Source organism: Aspergillus lentulus (genome assembly GCF_001445615.1).
Source record: "Aspergillus lentulus DNA, contig: Alt01, strain: IFM 54703, whole genome shotgun sequence".
Taxonomy (NCBI): Eukaryota; Fungi; Ascomycota; class Eurotiomycetes; order Eurotiales; family Aspergillaceae; genus Aspergillus; species Aspergillus lentulus.
Genome location: NW_028322123.1, coordinates 3,620,938 through 3,639,801, shown reverse-complemented (window position 1 = coordinate 3,639,801; position 18,864 = coordinate 3,620,938). Strand labels below are relative to the sequence as shown.

At 48.4% G+C, this 18,864-nt stretch overlaps 6 protein-coding genes across 6 annotated transcripts; 2 read left to right on the top strand and 4 right to left on the bottom strand.

Moving 5' to 3' along the window:
• Positions 1 to 5,444: 5,444 nt before the first annotated feature.
• On the bottom strand, positions 5,445 to 7,489 carry ALT_1112 (ATP-dependent RNA helicase SUB2; the record flags this gene model as incomplete). Its single annotated transcript, XM_033562207.1, has 5 exons — positions 5,445 to 5,490; positions 5,556 to 5,813; positions 5,865 to 6,225; positions 6,278 to 6,688; positions 7,240 to 7,489. 5 exons carry the CDS (start codon positions 7,487 to 7,489, stop codon positions 5,445 to 5,447), a joined length of 1,326 nt encoding a protein of 441 aa, XP_033418098.1.
• A 1,315-nt stretch (positions 7,490 to 8,804) lies between these two features.
• Positions 8,805 to 9,068, bottom strand: ALT_1111 (uncharacterized protein; the record flags this gene model as incomplete). Its single annotated transcript, XM_089599096.1, has 1 exon — positions 8,805 to 9,068. One exon carries the CDS (start codon positions 9,066 to 9,068, stop codon positions 8,805 to 8,807), a length of 264 nt encoding a protein of 87 aa, XP_089456760.1.
• Positions 9,069 to 9,925: 857 nt separating this feature from the next.
• Positions 9,926 to 10,605, bottom strand: ALT_1110 (uncharacterized protein; the record flags this gene model as incomplete). Its single annotated transcript, XM_033562206.1, has 2 exons — positions 9,926 to 10,156; positions 10,330 to 10,605. The coding sequence occupies 2 exons, from the start codon at positions 10,603 to 10,605 to the stop codon at positions 9,926 to 9,928; spliced, it is 507 nt and encodes a 168-aa protein (XP_033418097.1).
• Positions 10,606 to 12,214: 1,609 nt separating this feature from the next.
• On the top strand, positions 12,215 to 13,087 carry ALT_1109 (WW domain binding protein 11; the record flags this gene model as incomplete). The annotated part of the gene is made up of 1 exon (XM_033562205.1): positions 12,215 to 13,087. One exon carries the CDS (start codon positions 12,215 to 12,217, stop codon positions 13,085 to 13,087), a length of 873 nt encoding a protein of 290 aa, XP_033418096.1.
• A 798-nt stretch (positions 13,088 to 13,885) lies between these two features.
• nimA (serine/threonine protein kinase nimA) lies at positions 13,886 to 16,111 on the bottom strand (the record flags this gene model as incomplete). The annotated part of the gene is made up of 3 exons (XM_033562204.1): positions 13,886 to 15,883; positions 15,939 to 15,991; positions 16,060 to 16,111. The coding sequence occupies 3 exons, from the start codon at positions 16,109 to 16,111 to the stop codon at positions 13,886 to 13,888; spliced, it is 2,103 nt and encodes a 700-aa protein (XP_033418095.1).
• A 686-nt stretch (positions 16,112 to 16,797) lies between these two features.
• ALT_1107 (ankyrin repeat and BTB/POZ domain protein) lies at positions 16,798 to 18,864 on the top strand (the record flags this gene model as incomplete). The annotated part of the gene is made up of 3 exons (XM_033562203.2): positions 16,798 to 17,034; positions 17,143 to 17,228; positions 17,298 to 18,864. The coding sequence occupies 3 exons, from the start codon at positions 16,798 to 16,800 to the stop codon at positions 18,862 to 18,864; spliced, it is 1,890 nt and encodes a 629-aa protein (XP_033418094.2).

Genomic DNA, 18,864 nt, shown 5'->3' with positions numbered 1-18,864 from the left:
GAAAGAGGGGATGGGATGAGAGACTGGGATGGGTTGGAAATGGAGCAGAGCTATTGCTACCTACTACTGCCACTGCCAGAAGGTGCCTGTTTGTTCACTGCACTCTTCGTCGTCGACTGTAGGCGGAAGAGAAAACCACTGGAAAGAAGTTTGAGTAGTCACGTCTTTTTTTCTTTTTTTGGTTTCTTTTTTTACTTTCTTTACGCCCCAACTGGCTGTAAACGATTAGACGATGGGTTGCTTCAACGGCCGTGGATCCCCCGCCAGGGCTCGAATCCGGAAACGGGAAGAAAGAGGCAGGGAGACGGCCGATAAGAAGAATTCTCACTGTCACCGATTAAAGGAGGAGAAAATTGGAGAGACTGATACCGAAAGCGAAAGATGACTTAGGCACTGATTGTTTCGGCAGAACAAAAGCGCTGTCTACCTATTCTCAGCCATGACTCCGTACACATCCAGCAACCTGGATTGTTGATAGCTCTGATTGATGCTGTTTTTCCTCTTCTGTATTTTTTACGGAGTTCTACGAAGGTAAAAACCTTCCACTCTTTTTTTTTTGTTTTGTTTTCACAATACTACCAGATATCACTCGATACTGGATACTACAAATAGAACAAGCATAACAGTGATAGCGAATATTTCCCCTGTCTCTGGCATTTCCTTTTGCTTTCTGTTCATATCTATCTTGACTATCATTTTTTGTCTAGATGCTAGCATAATCTACAGGATAATGGGTATCAAGTGTGTAGGCTAGTAGCTGGGTAATTTTAATAACATCGGAATCGTCATTAAACTAATTTCTTAAAACTTGGAATCTATGTTCTTTAGTGTCTGGCTTCCCAGTTTTGGTTTCATCGGTGCACTACCGGGTCTAACTCTAAGAGCCTACGCTAATCAGCTTTCTACCTCGAATGTCATGCTCTTCCTTGATTACAGTATTTTATTTACGTCCATACTCCAATCAATAAATGTATTCTGTAGTCCGAGAAGTGTTCTAAGATGCGAAGCTCTTATTAAAACAGACAATCATGCAATTGAGACAGCACATTAGAATTTATCGTGATTTATGTCACATCAAATTACTGAGCCACAACGACCACAAAATCCACTAAGCCAGCCAAATCGGCCACTGATGCAAATCTCCCCGTCACCAGAACCCACCCAGAACCCACTTGGTCTGTTGGTTGATGGTCGAATTTAGGCCCGAATCTAATTGACTACGGTACCTAAGTGGCATAAATTGCTACAGTATCAGTACCTGACTGATGATTCTGGAACGATAAGAATCAATAATTCCAACATAAACACCAAGATATCTTAATAATAGTATCAAACTGATGAGGTATCATCCAGCTGTCCACCTACTCTTATAAGATCAGCAATTTTCCCAGCCTTTCTCTCGTAAAACCAACCGACGACCTCAACAACATCACCCCATGGGCTTTCCTGACTCTAGGGTGATGCCTGGATACACCTCACACATACCCTGTAAACATTTTCGTACCAAAGCAGCTGTACGAGTCTGAGAACTGAGTCACGATATCCCTACTCCGGAGTAGTCAGGAACTAACTATGAACGCCGATGCCCTTTTTTAATTCATAATTTCTTTTCTTCGGATTCACAAAGTTTACATGCCATTGCAAAGTCAATCCGAGTGCGCGACCCATCGAACAAATCCAAGCAAAGAATCGCCAATTGTCGCTTTCCAAAGTTCCAGGAATCAACACCACTTTCTCGTCAAAATCTACAGCTATTGAACCAAAGGGGGGTAGGAAACGAAGTAAAGACCTCCTTGCAAGGGGGAGGCGGTGGTCGATGAATCGTTGGTTGTTCGATGGTCACAGGTCAGCCAACATGCCACCGCTCTGGCCGGGGTAGGGATCGACATCGAAGCCAGGGTGCATCTCGCTGTTTGCAGTCATCACACACTCACCTTGCCAGCGGTTCAGCACCACCAGTGGTCATGAATGCCAGTACGGCGTACATGTGCTGTTTACGGCTGCAGGACGTAGGGACAGGACGGATGTAGCAATAGCTGTACAGGCTACAGCAGGTATGTACAGCTGGCACCTGTCTGACATGTCGGGTACCTTACTTCGACGAGACGTGACTTTGTTGTCAGGCAAATTTGCCTGGGATTCAGCATGAGGCTTGCGACGTCTGTGCCTCAACTAAATTGTTATCGATCTGAAGATTATCATTATGAAACTCGTACCAGCCATGAGGACGGCAATTCCAGATCGCTACCATCGATGATCTCTAGCCTTGGCGATTCTAATGTCCTTTCCATACTCCGTACTATCTTCCCTCTTCACTCGGCCAAATCCAGGCACCAAGGGATAGAAAGCCCTTTATGGACTGCCGCCTTCGACCTTGATACATTTGTCTTACTCTCACAACTATGACCGAAAATTTATTTTCTTGTGTGCATGGAAAAAGGAAGAAAAAAGGTACAAAAAAAATTCCAAACCAGCTCAAACCAACCAAGACACAGAGTCCAGAGTCCAGACCTCCAAAGTTTTACTAGAGCTGATTCAAATCCAAAACAAATTTACCTGCGGAAGTGGGCCTGATCTCCAAGGTTGATAGTACGTGCCTTAGTCTGGAAACATAGTAGACTAGCCTGACTAGCTCTTACAGGAGCAGATCGTCAGGACGAATCACCGCGTGCAAGCTGTCCTCCATAGCTATTCGTAGACAGCTTGTGTTTCTATCTATGGTACTTTTTGTGGGTCTGAAGGTCAGGTACTTTTATCAATTTTTCCAATTAGCGTGCAGCTTGCCACTATGGGAGATTTATGCCTCCCAGGCTGCAGAGGATTCTATATCTAGGGAGTACAGAGTACGCAATTGAGTACGTTTAGTTTGATTGCAGTGGATGCGCAATAATCAGGTGAGATATTCTATCAATGGGAAGTAATCACTATAACTGTATGGTTGAATAACGAGACTGAAAGTAGGAGCTTTATGCAGCAAAAAAATTATGCCAACTCTAGTTATGCACATACAGACTCAATACTTGTAGACAATACCTATTAAGCATAAACCTCTAAACTTTCAGAGAAAGCAAATGGAGCCAATGTCAATCCCAAACCCGGTAATCCATAATTACTTCATCATGAATCATGAGACGTATCGAAATTAAGATATGCTGTAGATCATGGGACACGATGCCTGCCTGCAGGTGCCAGATTGTCAGTGCACTCTGTCCCTTTCCGCATGCGGACAGCTCAGCCACACCCTCATTCCAGGTACTCGTAAGTGTTAACGGGAATGAGAATAGATATTGTGCACGGAAGGTAGGGGCGATTTGAATCGAAAATTATTCTGAAAGCATCAATCAGCCGCTCACTCCACCACTTCATGACTCGATCAATGCCTTTGTCCTTATTCGAGAATGTCTTTGTCCCGTGGAACACCCATCGCGGCCGTAGCCGTCTCCGCTTACAAACCACGAGTACGACCACAGACTACAGTTAGGTACATAGAAGATAGACGGAGTATTGTTGGGTCCATCTGACGCGAACCAGTTCCTATGCCGTTTTGCATTTCTGTGTGCGTGTCTTTGCTTACTTCACCATCAAAGCTAATGAATCCAATTGATCCTGTCAGCGACCATTGAGTAAACCACCACCAGTATCATTGTGCCACACCCATGTCATTGAGAAAGCGATCGACAACGCCAACTATTTTACTTGCTAGTACTGTGTATTCCAGACACAAACAGCCGACAACAATGACAGCCTGAAAGGAAAAAAAGAAAAAACGGTCATCAAACGGATACTTGGATACGCAACAGCCGTCCCGGTAGTGGCGCACTAGTAGTTGTGATAGTCGACGTCTCCAACGTCATCATGGCTTGAGCACTTATCCACACATTCCCGCGAGACACGAATTGCGTGGCGCGGATCCCTGACGAGACATATCCAGACTACCTACGACCTACCTGTGGAGCGAACTCTTCTTGAGAATGAGAGTTAGTCCCAACGAGCTTACCTATGTACAGAGTAGTAGTTCATGAAGAGTATCCTTGTCCGCGGAGGGGTATAGCGTGTAGCATTTGACAGCTCCACATGTGTCACTGTTGGGTCTGAGCCTTCCCTGGTTACTCAGAGTTCGTCCCGTTTCTTGAAGATCCGAATCTCAGCAGTGACTGTCGACGAATGGGTTCTGCCCTTGCCAAACCTTCAGCACTACCTACGTACCTAGCTACCTTACCATAGGTGCCTCGCCATGAGCCAGCAGTCAAAAGCAAGACCAAGTATTCCTCCAGTTATACAGGTACTGCGACTAAGATCAACATGCCATACCCTCAAACCGCACCCAAAACAGCAATTAACAAGTGACAACTATCCCTTGGCAGGGTAACAAGTCCGCACACCCCGCCTCCAAAACACGGGAAGTTGTAAATAGGCTCAACCGGCATTTGTATTCTGAGGTGGCATAGGAACTCTATCCCCCCAATCAGGATATTGACGATAATCAAAGTACAAATAAGGTAGGTGAAAAGAATTGTAGTCACTTATCAGGAAATTAAGAGCATCTGTTCGCCTGCGAAACAAGGAAAAAACATGGATGTAATTAGGTTGGGCTTAGTTTAGCTTAAGTTATTTGGGAGATCTGTTCGCCTGTGGCGAGCCACGAGCCCACGGGCCTCGTTTCTGACCTTGGCAGGCTGGTGGATTGAAAGCCCGTCAATAGGAATTGAATTTGGCGATGGCGGGATTTAGAGCTGCGAGTATCTGGTTGTTTCTTGGAACGTGCCTGAAGAATCAAGGTAAGCATCGGGACGAAAGTATAATATGGCACCTGTCATTGGATTTTCTTAGCAACTTCAGTTTAACTGTGTAGGTACCTTAGCTTATGGCATCCTGCGTACGTCGCTATGAATTTCCATCTCCTTCCTCCTTTGTGGAAGACTTGTAGGTACCTTATGCTTCTAGCCAGTGGAATTACTTGAAGACAAATGGTAAATGGTGCAGATCTATTACCAGCTTGAGCCAACTTTCTACGTATTCAATGCTCTTTGATCATGTTCAAAGAGCGATTAGCAATCAAACGAGGTGTGCTCAAATCCTACTCGATTCTGTACTCAAAAGTGTTGAAAGCAAACGGTGATCGACAGTTCCAAATGACAAGCTTATTTTAGACTCCAGGGATACAAGCCAGCGAACCAATGGGAGCGTCATTCAAGGAGCCTGCAAATTAAGCCTATAAGCGAATACATTTTTCTTGCCGGATGTCTCAGATCCTTTCCCATTTTTCACCAGTGCCTTCTAAAGCCAAGCAAAGCTGAGACACTGACGGACATATAATCACAACCGAACCGTCACGCCAAAGAGAAACAGGAAACCACTAAGCAGGAACAGAATATCAATTTGCCCAGATACAAACATGTTCAAGAGAGATTATGTGGACTGTCCACAACATATCTACTATTCAATCACGCCATGTAAGTGCTGGAGTCGACACCGCCCTCGGGATATTCACTATGCAATTGTTAGTATCCGCGTCCAAACAGCATCAGGTCCAGGGGGTAAGTCAAAGAACGTACGGAAGGGCAACTTCGAATCGCTTCTCAATTTCCTTGAGCACCTTCTCATCCTCCTCATTGCTGACAAACGAGATGGATAAACCCTTGGTTCCAAACCGACCAGCACGACCAACACGGTGCAGATATGAATCGGCGTCAGCAGGCAGGTCGTAGTTGATAGCCAGGTTGATACGCTCAATATCAATACCACGACCGAAGACATCGGTGGCAACACAGATACGCTTGTTGAACTCCTTGAACTCCTTGTAACGTTTGATACTAAAATGAATTAGCCGCTGCACCCAGTAGTTCAGCAATGGAAACACTCACCGCTCCTCCTGACTGACACCAGAGTGCACCGCAATACTGGGGAAGTTACATTCGCGCAACAGCTTGTCCAACTCGTTCGCGCGCAGAGTGCTCTTGACGAAGATAATGACTTGGTTGAACTCAAGGCTGTCTAGAAGCTCATTGAGCTTACGGTTCTTCTCCGATTCGCTGAGCTTGATATAGTATTGTTGGAGACCGTGGAGTGTGAGCTTGGTGTCGTCATCGACGTAAACTTCAAGAGGGTTTCTCATGAACTTCTTGCAGATGGGTCGGATCTCTTGGGAAAGGGTTGCACTGAACATCATGACTTGCTTATCGGCGGGGGTGGCACGGAAAATCTCCTGGACATCCCGGCGCATGTCTGGCGAGATGTAAGTAAGGGACATCTCTATGAGCGGGGCGTGCTTGCTTACCGATCTGATCAAGCATCTTATCACATTCATCCAACACGAACGCCTTGACGTTGCGCAGAGAGAGCTTCTTCTCGCGAACCAGAGCGTTAAGACGACCAGGTGTGCCGACAACAATGTTGGGATAGGACTCTTTGTTCGACAACACTTCGATGTCTTTCTGGATCGGTGTACCACCGTAGAAGACAGCGGTCTTCACATCAGGCAGGTATTTGCTGAATCTGGCGTATTCATTCTTGATCTGGTACGCCAATTCACGAGTGTGACACATGACAAGGACTGAGCATTCTCCAGGTACGGGTTCGAGTTGGTGAAGTGTAGTAAGAACGAAAACCGCAGTTTTTCCAAGACCAGACTTGGCCTGGCAGAGAACATCGACGTTCAGGATTGCGGTAGGAATGCAGACTTGCTGGACTGTAAAAGGCGGAGCGGTATGTTAGACTTGTATTCGATCCATAAGACTTGAAAAACGAGAAAAGCAATCCGTGTTGCATTGTCCGTCCATTCCCGAGTCATTCGAAAACCAGGCATACAGTGCATTATTGCCCGCATCCACAACAGGCTTAAAACAAACCACAGGTTGGTCGTGCGATCGTATCACAAACAGAAACACTTTTCGCTCGGCACAAGGACAGAATAGTCCAGTCATAGGTGGCAAGACTCGTCGCCTTCAAAAAGCGCACCATCATCCAACTCAAACGGGACGAATGTCACCTGCGAGAATTCCACGAGAACTAATTCGCCGTAGAAAGCCGAAGCAAGCAAGCGGGCAGCAGCCGCAGTAAGGCTCTTGATTGACACAGCGCAGTTGATTCATGGTACTCCGCGTAGACAACCTGGTGTGCCCTGCAGTCTCGAACGGAATAGGTGGCCAAAAGCGACAATTCATTCCTCGCGGAGATGGACGGACGTTGAAACACGGAGCAATGGAGGGATACTTGTGGGAAGAATGTGATTTAACTAACCCTCCGATGGATGTTCGAAACCGCAATCGGTGATGGCACGTAGAAGCTCTCCCTTGAGCAAGAAGTCGCGGAAACCGGTCGAGTGAATACCGACATAACTTCCCTTCTTATCCGGGCGGCCGCCGGAAACTGTCAAGTCGCCCTTCTTGTCCTGGGCCCCATTTGCGGCGGGGGCAGCGGTGGTGGCTGCTGCGTCAGTGGTCTGAAGCTCCTCGTCGGAGTAGTCGATGAGATCCTCCTCGTGAGACATTGTTGATGTAGGATGGCGAAATAAGAATTGCGTTGATTAAAGTGAGGTGGTTGTCGCGGCGCGATTTCCCAAAGGCAGCCGAGCCAGGGACTGTGCGATAGAAGCGTAGATGGACAGAATCGGGAAAAAAGGAGTCACGATGCTTATCAAGAGTCGGATCACCTTTTGTTTTAGATGGATCGAAGGAATTGGAAGATGATTAACGTTGAAGATAGAAAGAAGGCGATGGAGGACAAGAGAAGATCACAGTCGCGAGGGATGGCAAGAAGAGATCAGGAAGTCGTTGGTCACGTGTTTGGGTCTATTAGTCATTCTCGAAAGGCTACTTGCCGCTTTCGGTTAGCCCCAGATTACTATATCTAGCCTCTTAAAGCTTCTGAGCGGGTCAATCAACAATTAGGGTCAATTCATCATTTTCACTTGTCGTTCTTGGTCATATCGACCTGTACCCTACATAATGGCCAAGGTGAAAGACAAAAAAGGCTCTTCAGGGGGAGTGAGCAGTCATCTGCGAGCCCGATTGGCGTACCTTCATAACGCCGCGAGCCTCCTTCAATCCGTGGCGGTTTCCTCGAAGAAACCAGATGATCAGCGAGCCGATAATGGTAACCAAGAGAGAACGAATTCGACAAGGATTGTACCGCATGTTGTAGAGCCTGGCATTGCAGCTCAGAGACAGTCGTTTGCTACAGGCCCGTCAAATAGCACAGATCGTCTTTCGCAACTCGCTCGAGTCTATGTATCACATTTGCGGGGAGTGTCCCTGAAATCTCAGCTGCGGTTGCCAGTGGAAGTCAAGCGCTCGTTCTGCAAGCGCTGCGACACACTCCTAATTCCTAATGTCAACTGCACACATGAAATTAGAAATGAGAGCCGTGGTCGCAGAAAACCTTGGGCAGATGTACTGGTCATTCGTTGCACTACATGTGAGACGGAAAAGCGCTTTCCACAAACAGAGAAGCGGAGCAAGAAACTTGCGGAACGTCGGAAAGAAAAAGCACAAGCGGAGAAGCCAGACGTTAAGTGAGCGCCAGGACTTCGTTTTCTAGGCATTCGAAATAATCGCAGCGGTCACCCAGTGTTGAGATCCGCAGCAGACGGTGGTGAGGAACCCACTGTCACCTTCCTCCCTCTGTTGAAAGCTGTAATATTGTTGGTGCTTGACGATACCGCCTTCGGCTTCTCGTAATGCTACCTGTTGCCTGCTTCAACGGCAACCGATGTTGAGACCACTGTCATTCCATATAACCCTGCGAATGTGCTTGACATACGTTACTCAGCGCAGTTCCTGTGCTTGAGCCGGACCTGTGCGCCCTCAGCACAATTGCGGCGGACCGCAGGAAGTTACGATGACAGAGCCGGAATGCCAGTTGATGTATTCAAACTGCTCTTGGGCGGGTTTGACGTCTGCCCGAGCTTGTTGCTGTGACTCCACCAAGGTCGTATCGAAGGCTAGTGTTCGGAACTTGAGCATCGGTATGTGATCTGGATCAGGCATAGCCTGTGATTTCGAGTTGCGATGATGCTCTTGCGAGGCCGAATAGGAACGCAGCGAGCCCTTTCGAACGGAACCGTCCATCGCTCGTGACTAATTTGTGGAGTCGATCGATTAGCAGGCAAAGTGTTTAGCTTCTACGGGGTTCACATCAGCGTCGCTCAAACAAGAATGACTTGATGGGAATCAGAATCAGTGTGTCCGTAATTTTAACATGGTTCACAGATCGTTGACAGATAGTTGACATGGACAACATCATGGAGTAAATTGACCGTTTCTTCGTATCATACTAAACCATCAAAAGCTTGATCCAACAATAAACAAGAACAGCAGGAAAAAAGCCCTTAGGGTATCGACTGAAAACAACGCTATTCAAAAGCATGCTAATCGGTTGATTTCCAATAAACTTCGACCGCAATGATGCGAAATTCTAGCAATGGCCGTGAGGCAAAAAGAAGGTCTTTAAAGCGCATATCCTTCCCAGGTACACAAGTAAATCAAAAAAGAGACAAAGAAGAAGTTTGCGACGAATTGACAGGTGAGGAGCAAAGAAAGATCGCAAGTGAATGGCACATGTCGACCACTACAAAAGCTGCATACCGTTGTCATGAAACAATGTCCGTGAGGACGGGGGTTGTATAAAGGGCATTTTGAACTCTTGATGTTCGCTGGATCCTCGGTTCATGATTCAGATTCGTTTCATCTTGTTAGTGGGTTACAGCATCTTCGTCATATAAGGGTTCATTGCAAGAGAAGACGTGGACACGTTGGGGGATCATCCGGCAGTCGATCGGTAATCTGGCAACTGATATACGACAGCCTCCGGGGCGAAAGATTTCATGTCGTTAGTTTCGTAGAATTCGTAAGAGTTAGAGTAAGTGTGAACGTCCAATATAGATGCGGATTTGCGGTGTGAGAATGAGATGGTAGTAGGTACGGCGTCAGTGTCTCCGGCGGGCAGCTTGATCAATACGTTGGTCAAGACTTTCTATCCTGCCGCGATAAGCTTTCACAATTTCTCTGATATGTCCTATTTTGGCGAGCTCATTCTCCAAGTCATCAATCGAGGCGAGTATGGAACGAGTACGAGCAATCTCAGCGTCAGCGTTACGAATGACGTTTCCTGCACGGTCATAGCTGTTCTGAATGGAAAGTTGCATCTGCTCTTCTAGCTGGTAGATGTTAGCAAAGAACTACGTGACGAGCGCATTTGTGTGCGAAGAAAGATAGCAAATCACTATCAGACACCCTTCCGAGTCCAGTAAGGAGAGAACGAGGTAGGAGACATAGCAGCGGGTGTGACACTCTAAAAAGAAGAAGGAGTGCAGGAATGCAGCATACGTACATAGCCAATACGACTCCGAATCTGTTCCTGCAGCCCGTCCAACTGATGCGAGAGTGCTCGAAGGCTCATCGGATCCAACAGCAACCGACCGTGGCTGCTGGCCGCACTGGCGGCGCGCGAGCTTGAGTTGCTGGTCCGTCCAGTTCCCCTGCCCCTGGAAACGCCATTGGCAGTATGCCCATTCTGGAGTGCAATTTGTTGTTGTTGCCGTAGGATTTGGATCTCGGAGGAGGTGAGGCCAAGCGAGGTATCGGGAATCGAGGCTGACACGGACATTTGGTCCCGGCAGAGACATGCTCCAACCGTGACAGGAGTCTAGGAAGCAGCGCCGAACGATCTGGAACCGTATAGAGACAATGGACCCGATTTCATGATGCTGACTGCAGGAAAGCGTAGGATAACAACACAGGGGGGTGAAGGGGGGAAAGGGGACGGAGACGAGTGAGGAAGGGGAGAAAGGGAATAGCGACAGAGCGCAAGGTGCGCTGTCAAAGCGCAGAAATCACTGGAGGCGGCAAAATGACTCAGGTCGCTGATTTGGTGTATCCTCCTGACGCGAGAATCAATAAACTCGGAGGTGTCTTTGAGAACCGAGAGGAGACAGGGGAGAGCGATTAACGGCAGCGGGAATATGGCCCGTTTGAGGAAGCAGATTATTAGTCTAGTCGGCGGCAGAAAAATCAAACATGAGACGGTGCAACCGCGGCAGCAGTCCTCGTTAGCCTGTTAGGTTACACTGACGAGGCGCGAGTTCGATCTGATCTGAGTTGATTGATGATGACGGAGCTGATCAGACATGCACAGGTACGAGCCGAATCTCCCAGGAAGAGGAATGTTCAAGGATGCCTCGGATAGAAAAGGAACGACAAGTCGACGTGACGCAGATGGAATCAGAATTCTACGACATAGTCTAGATGAAGAAAGCGCAGAGAGACTCTTGAGGATAAAATTGATGCCTCCAATCTCTGCAAAATACACTGTCCAAGGGGACAAAAGCATAGTTCTGCAGTTTTATATGACCAGGCAGAGCGGATATTCTATACGAAATATATATCGACACCACCTGTAACAATAACTGGTCCCATTCGTCGCTCCTGATCTTGATGCTCGTTGCGTTGATATTATTCTAGCCATAGCAGATAATCCTCATTGGGTGAAGGCTATATGGAAATAACCCAACTATTTTATTCTTCCCTTAAACGTCACTGCTCATCTCCAAAGTTGTGGTTCTTCTCCGCGCCGCACTTCTCTCTCCTCTTCTCTCGTCAATGATCGCTACCTTCAACCTCCCAGCTCGCAATATCATCGTTGACAACGAGGACAGAACTTCTCTCTTTTTCTCAAAAGCTCTGAAAGTCAACAAAGTCCTAAAATAGCGCATTTGGCGCGTCGTCATACAACTCTAGTCGCCATTCCTGTCCTTGCCTTGTCGCGATCGCCTTTCCCCACGCCTGGATCTACTCAAGCCGCTGCCCAATCCGTGAGGCTAAAGCCCTACAGTTCATTACTGGATCCATTGTCGATTGGGAGGGTCAGTGCTCAGAAGATCCGACTTTGAGGAAAGATTTGTCTTGCTGCTCTTGATGCAGCTTACTTTAGTGTCAGCCTGTGAGCTTTTCCCCAATGTACTTGACGCAGGTCTAGCCTGTTACAAGAGCTGCAGCGAACGCTGTCCTACCCAACCAGATTACATTGCCAAGATAACCCGATTTTGAGCGACTCCCATGGCTGACTTGGATTTTGGCATCGATAGCAGCAATCGCACCCTAGTATTATCGAAACCTGCGGACACTGTTACTTTCCCAAAGCGCAACCATACAAATTTCGTACCGTCTAAGTATTCTGGAACCTCAGACTCGAAGGAACGACGAAAAGAAGAGCAACAATGCCGAAGGACAAAGAACGCTCAGTCAACCCTGCCATGGCGCAGCGGAAGCTCGAGAAACAGAAAACCCTGAAAAAGGCAAAAGCCGAAGCGCTGGCTCGTCGGAACGAGAAACTGGCGCGCCGCAATCCCGAGCGTATCCAGAGACAAATAAACGAACTCAAAGAAATGGAAGAGTCCGGGCAGAAGTTGCGGCCACGCGAGAAGCAGATACTGGAGGCACTTGAGCGCGACTTACGAGCAGTACAAAAAGCCAGGGAAGCACTTGGCGATAAAGCGCCCGCATTTGCGAGTTCGGAACACAGACGAGGGCCTCCTGGCGGCCAAAGAGACCACGGAGACGGGGTACTTGGCAAAAGGCGGAGAGAGGACCACAGGCGATTTGAGCCAGATAGTGATAGTAGCGAGACAGATGAGGACGTTCGCCGGATACCTATGCCGCGGGACACACCCCCGCCCATACCCAGAGAATATCAGAGAAGGAGAGGGCCAAATGCAGACGCGGATTTGGATAGCGCTCGTGGGCCACATCCTCTACCGTCGAAACCGGCCGTGGTGGAAACCAAGACCGTCTATGAAGCGAAGCCAGAGATCAGAAATCTACGGCAAGAAGCTGTCAGCAAGTTCGTTCCTGCGGCAGTCAGAGTCAAACAGGAGTCTATTAAAGGTCGTGGGAAACTGCTGGAGCCGGAAGAAATGGATAGGCTTGAGAAAGCCGGTTATAGCGCTACTTCTGCGGAACCCAAAGGAGGTGTAAACTCCGCTCAGCCGGCAAAGGGTGACATCGAGCAAAAGCTTCTAGAGGAGGAAGAACGGTTCAATCGCGAACTTCGCACTGTACAGATCGAGGAAGTCGAGGATGAAGAAGCTTGATAGTCATCAATCCATATCATGCGTTTCGGCCCAGGTTTAAATTATGTGACACATGGTTGACCGAATTCAATAAGGGAGCCTCGGGCTTCCCGCTTAACTCGAACGGTTTAAAGCCAAGATTGGCTCACTGCTGGAGATGATATTGAAGATAAATTGTCTTGGGTTCTAGGCACTGAAGACCTAAGTGAAAGAGAAACAAAAGTTGTATGTACACACATATGCCTTTCGCCTTTCCTGAATGCGCCGGATATCCAATGAGCCTCCAAACTAACGCCATTCGAGGGGAAGAAACACTGCCAGGGTCAAAGAGAAGAAGAGGAAATGTACAAGGGAACGAGAGTAGACGGGGTTTGGTAACCCTGTGGTAAAACAGGGGCCCATTGATGGAATAGATCTCTATCGGTCAAAATCTGGTGGATGGTGTCGGGGTGCGGAAACAGAAAAGACGAAGACAACACAGCGAATAGGAAAGGGCATCACGGCGTTAAGATACAAAGGAAAAGGGTGTTGTTTGCGTCGCGTTGACGATGCTAATCAAAAGGATGCGCCATATCATGCATCAGTCCCATGCCTTGCATGGTACATATAGCTTCTCCAAAGCACAGCACCGGGCCGAAACTCCAAGAAGTGTCTCATTTATTAAGATCCGTGGAAAATATTAGAGGCGGGTGCCGTGTAGAAATGCCGTTCGTTGTTTGCAAATTGCGCCTCTTGAGCGATTGAAAGTGTACCCATGTCATCCAGAAGAAACAGATGGTCAAGAATATCCCCAAGACTCGTAATTAGGGCGGCCAAGTTTTACCTGAAGTTCCGAATGACCTTTCTGCCACGAGCCAGGAATGGACTGGGCATCTCGTCCTTCTCTGGATCCCAAACGGCAGGAGGCTCACGGTCGGAAGATCTCAGATTCGAGGAGCAGCCCGAAGCTCGAGAATCACTTGCGCACCGTTTGACTTCATCCATGGGCCGTCCACCAGCCCTTGCCTGGGCAAGTTCAACCAATGTTCGGCCACCCATGTTGCGTTGCATGACCGCTTTGAACATCTCTTCACCACCGCCATTCGCTTTTGATGGAAGTTGTTTAGTAGCGCTCTTGCGGGTTGGCGACCCGGCATCAGCAGCAAGGTTCGCCGATGAGGGGATTTTAGACAGACGCCGATGGGGTGATCTAGACTTCTCTCCATGACGAGTTTCGGACGGACCACCTGGCATCTGGGGCAATCTGGAGGAATTGGAAGGGAAGAGGGGCGGCTGGGAGCTTAACTTCTGCATCAACCCAGTAGTGTTCTGTCGGAGCAGAGGACGTGCCGGACCCTTGAGAGGATCATGTTTGACCCTGTGTCGGGTAGGTGAGGGAAGGTCGGGTATATCATCTTCGTCATCAGAGTAAGCTAGAGTTGGTTCCCACTTTGCCCGCTGCTTGTCCGCCTCCGCAAAGATATTCTTGCTTGCCGCTGAGGTACGGCGGGGGGACAAAGAGAGTGATGCTATGGAGATTGGTGACGGCTCAGCCATCTGCACGTCAACAGGCGATTCAACCACTGTCTTCGAGCGACTGAAGGGCGTCCTAGTTTCCTTCTTTGGTTGCTTGTTTGCGCTGGCTGTAGGAGACTCGATGGACAACTGGCTGATGTCGGTGCTGGAGGGGAAGCCAGTGTCATCTCCGTTATTAACAGAAGACTGAGAACTGCCCGTTGGGAGGACCGTATCGTCCCTCGAACTGTTGTTCCGCTTTTGCTTCTCAACTTCGATGTTCACTCTTTCTTGTACCTCGAATTCAAACCTCTTGCGTAACTTGTCAAGTTCATTCTGTACCTGACGGTCGATCTCAAGCCTTGCCTTTACCTCCCACTCTCGGCGCACGGTGTTCTCAATTTCTGTTTTCATTTGCTGTTTCTCCCTTTCAAGCTTCGCAAAGGCTTGCTCCATTTCTTTGACCTTCTGCGATGCAGCTTCCTCACGCTTCCGGAGCGTCTTCCCAAGGTCAACCACTTCCTTCTCTTTCCGCATCAGGCGAATGATAGGAAGATTGATTAGAGTGGCGGTGTCTGGTCGATGGTCCGGGTTGACACGCAAGCAACTAGCAATCACATTCTTCAATTCTGGTGAGTAGAAATCCGGAAGAGGAGCATATTTCCCTTCTCGGATTCTTTGGACCAGCTGAATATGCGTCTTGGCGTTGAAGGGAGGTTCTCTCTGGCAGAGCTCATACATGATGCAACCGACAGCCCAGATATCAGACCGGAGGGTGTACTTCTCTGCAGCGCAGATCTCCGGTGACATGTAAAATGGAGTGCCGACATAGGTCGATGCGAAGTCATGCGAGTGCATTAGCTTGGACAAGCCAAAGTCACCGAGTTTGACCGTATTGTCACTGCCAAGAAAGATGTTTTCGGGCTTCAAGTCACGGTGCAGGATAGTCATCTGCGCCTGCTTGCCTTTGAGACCAGAGGGCTTGGGAGCCGGGCCCAGTATATTCGATCCCACGTCAATCGGGTCCGCTCCATAATGACACCGGTATAGCGCTGTTACCAGCTGGGATAAAATGCGCCAAACGAACTCCTCTTCTGCATATTTGTTTGTCTTCTTCAAGTTTTTAATAACCATGCTTAGATCACCACCGCCGCAGTATTCCATGTACAGGTACAGATCCTGGCTTGCTTTGAGATGTTCACGATGGTAATAGGCGACAATGTTCGGGTGTCGGAGGGAGCTCAGGATGTTGAATTCGGCAGTGAGCTGTTCGCGCTCCTTCTGCGACATTTTGATGTAATTGATTTCTTTGCGACATAGTATCTAGCTTGTTGGTTAGTCCCAACACCTGCGTCACAATCTTGAATTGAGTCCCTACGAAGCCATCGGATTTCCGTTTGACCTTGCGGATAATGCCGAATGAACCGCACCCTGTATGAGTTTTGTTTAACATTATGTTCCATGGGAGGATTGTAGAGTTCAGGGCAGGGCAGTCGTACCAATCTTCTCCAAGACTTCATACTTGTCTGCCTCAGCCAAAGCAATTGCCATTGTGGCATTCAAGTGGTTCGGACCGCTGAGGAGGTGATGGGGGCCAAGATTAAATTGGGTTGGACAAGTTCGAAAGGATATTATACAGGCACGCAATGCATTTATTAGCCTGTGTCTCACGATGTGTCCCTGTTAGGTTAGTAGACGACGACGAAAGTTGACATGGAACCAAGGTCAGGTTGCGAAGAAGAAGGTAACTAAGTATGCGACGGGGAGTTTTGGATGTTTAGATGCAGTGTTGTTGCTTAGCAACGCAGCAAGACATGGCTCTATTCTGTATGCAGCAGGCGGTGCACTCCAGGGCGGTGAGTCCCAGGGTGGTTCACGACTTGCAACCAAGAACATATATCTTTCTCCCTTGCGATCAGCTTATTTCAGTGTACGTGAGTGCATTTCTAGTGCTTGAGAGTCTGGGGCTCACTGAATAGCTTGAATATTTGATTCATTATTAAACTCCTTTATTGGCCTTGACTGTGGACACTCAGGAAGCTTCAATCAATGAACAATCTCACCATCCCCCTTTGTTGTCATAGTGGCAATATATATAACACGTGACTCTTCTTATCGATAAGATGATGCCATCGTTGAATGGTCTCCAGTCCCGCACTCTGCATGCAGCCTCGGATATTTGGCCGGCTGTCTTTTTCTGGTTTTGGTGTCCTGGCAAGGCCTTTTGATTGAGTTTCATGATGACAGAGAGGACTGTACTACGCAAAGATCAACTTGAAATCAGTCTCCACAATGAGAAGAAGCTGATCCAGGAGGGGACAATCAAGGATGACAACCCTCTTGATCTGAGCGAGCCGTTTCGGGAACTTTGCGAAGCGTGTCGCAAGGGGGACCTGAAAGTCTGCCAGGAAAAGATCACGGAAGGAGTTAATGTTAATGCTCGGGATCCGTACGACTATACTCCCCTGATCCTAGTAAGTAAACTATCCCTTGAGTATCGCCGGTATCATGACACCCGGGAATTTGCCTCTGCCATTGCGGGTTAGCCTTCGGACATCACATTAACAGAATTATGACATTAGGCAAGTCTCTGTGGTCATTACGAGGTTGCTCAGCTCCTTCTGGAGTCCGGTGCACTGTGTGAACGTGACACTTTCCAAGGAGAAAGGTACCGTCATTTGTCGTCGAGCAGATAACGCTCTGATAATTCTTGGTCTAATACTCGATTTTATCGCAGATGCCTATATAACGCTTTGAACGATCGTATACGGAATTTACTGCTTGATTATGATTATTCAAAATCTACCGATCCCCTTCAGCCCCTTGCCGCCCATGTATCGTCGCTACTCACTCGAGATCAACCTGGGACGTCTGATATTGTGGTGACAGCCGGTGATGAGTCTCTGTATTTGCATAAGTTTATACTTGCTGCACGTTCTCCATACTTTCGGGGGAAATTGGTAGCTGATCCCAAATCTACGACATGGAAACTGCCGGGCACGATCCCGCCGCAAGCATTCGGGACGGCAATCAAGTACCTTTACTTTGGAGAGGCTCCTCGCGACTTGAGAAGCGGGCAGGGGACGGGCTTTACAGAGTCAGAGGTCTTCGCAGGGATCGACAGGATCGCCAAGCACTTGGAGATTCCGAGTCTGCTGGATAGTATCCTTGACAGCGGAGATAGGAGGTTAGCCAGGCAGCGGAGGTCAATGGAGCTTTCAAGAGGTCGAGATCAGCTCGAAGAATGGTTCCGGAAGAATGTCCTTGGAAGTAAGATAGAGGTCGATTCCTCTAAGGTGGATGAAATCAGATGGGACCGTCACAATTGGATCTTCGCTGATGTTGTGCTTCGAGCCGACGAGCTCCCTGAAGACGAGGACGACATTGGCGATGGCTGCCATTTGAATGGCAAACAGCAAGACAGGAAATCAGTTTTGTTCCCCTGCCACCGGGCCATGCTACTTCGGTCCGAGTTCTTTCAAGCTATGTTCTCGTCTACATTCCGAGAGGCGCACTTGAAGGAGCATCTGAACGTCATACCTGTGGACTGTTCTCCTGAAGTTCTGGAGATTGTGCTCACGTTTCTGTATACGGAAAGGGCGGATTTCCCGCTTGATATCGCTGTCGACGTTCTTTTCGCCGCTGATATGCTGTTCATCGAGAAATTAAAAACAAAGGCGGCGGTCGTTATCAGCACACTCGGCAGCGGTGACATGTCGCAGGCAGAAGCTGCAAGGACTCGGGGTGCCAAGGAAGAAGATGAGATTGATATCTACGCCATCATCCGCGCTGCTTGGTTGACTCGAGTCCAGCGACTGGAGGAGTTCGCTGCACGTTATCTTGCGTACAGATTGGAAGCTCATATTGACTCACCTGAATTCGCCGAATTGATTCAAGAGTCAGCAGCTCGTATCAAGGCAAGACAAGAGACCGACTCCATTGAGCTGTTAGACGACATCCGGTTCTACTTGGGCGAGCGCTTCCGACTCAGATTCGATGATGCTGGCCTGGAAGAGATGATGGAGGAGGAACAACGACAACAGCTGGCGGATGCTAGTGGCGTCGACAAAGACTTGGTAGAGATTACCGACAAAGTGGACGCAATGGGCATTCAGAGTCAGACTCTGCCCATCGGCGCAGAAGCAGAGGTCGCGCCTGGTGAAAGGACTAGAGAACAGGGCCCCGTCATCCGGACTCTGGATGGAGAAATCGCTGGCGATGAATTCAGCAAGGATGCGATCAACTATCAGATTCTCATGGAAAAATTGGATCGCCTCTTGGAAGAGCTGAACTTGGAAGCTTGA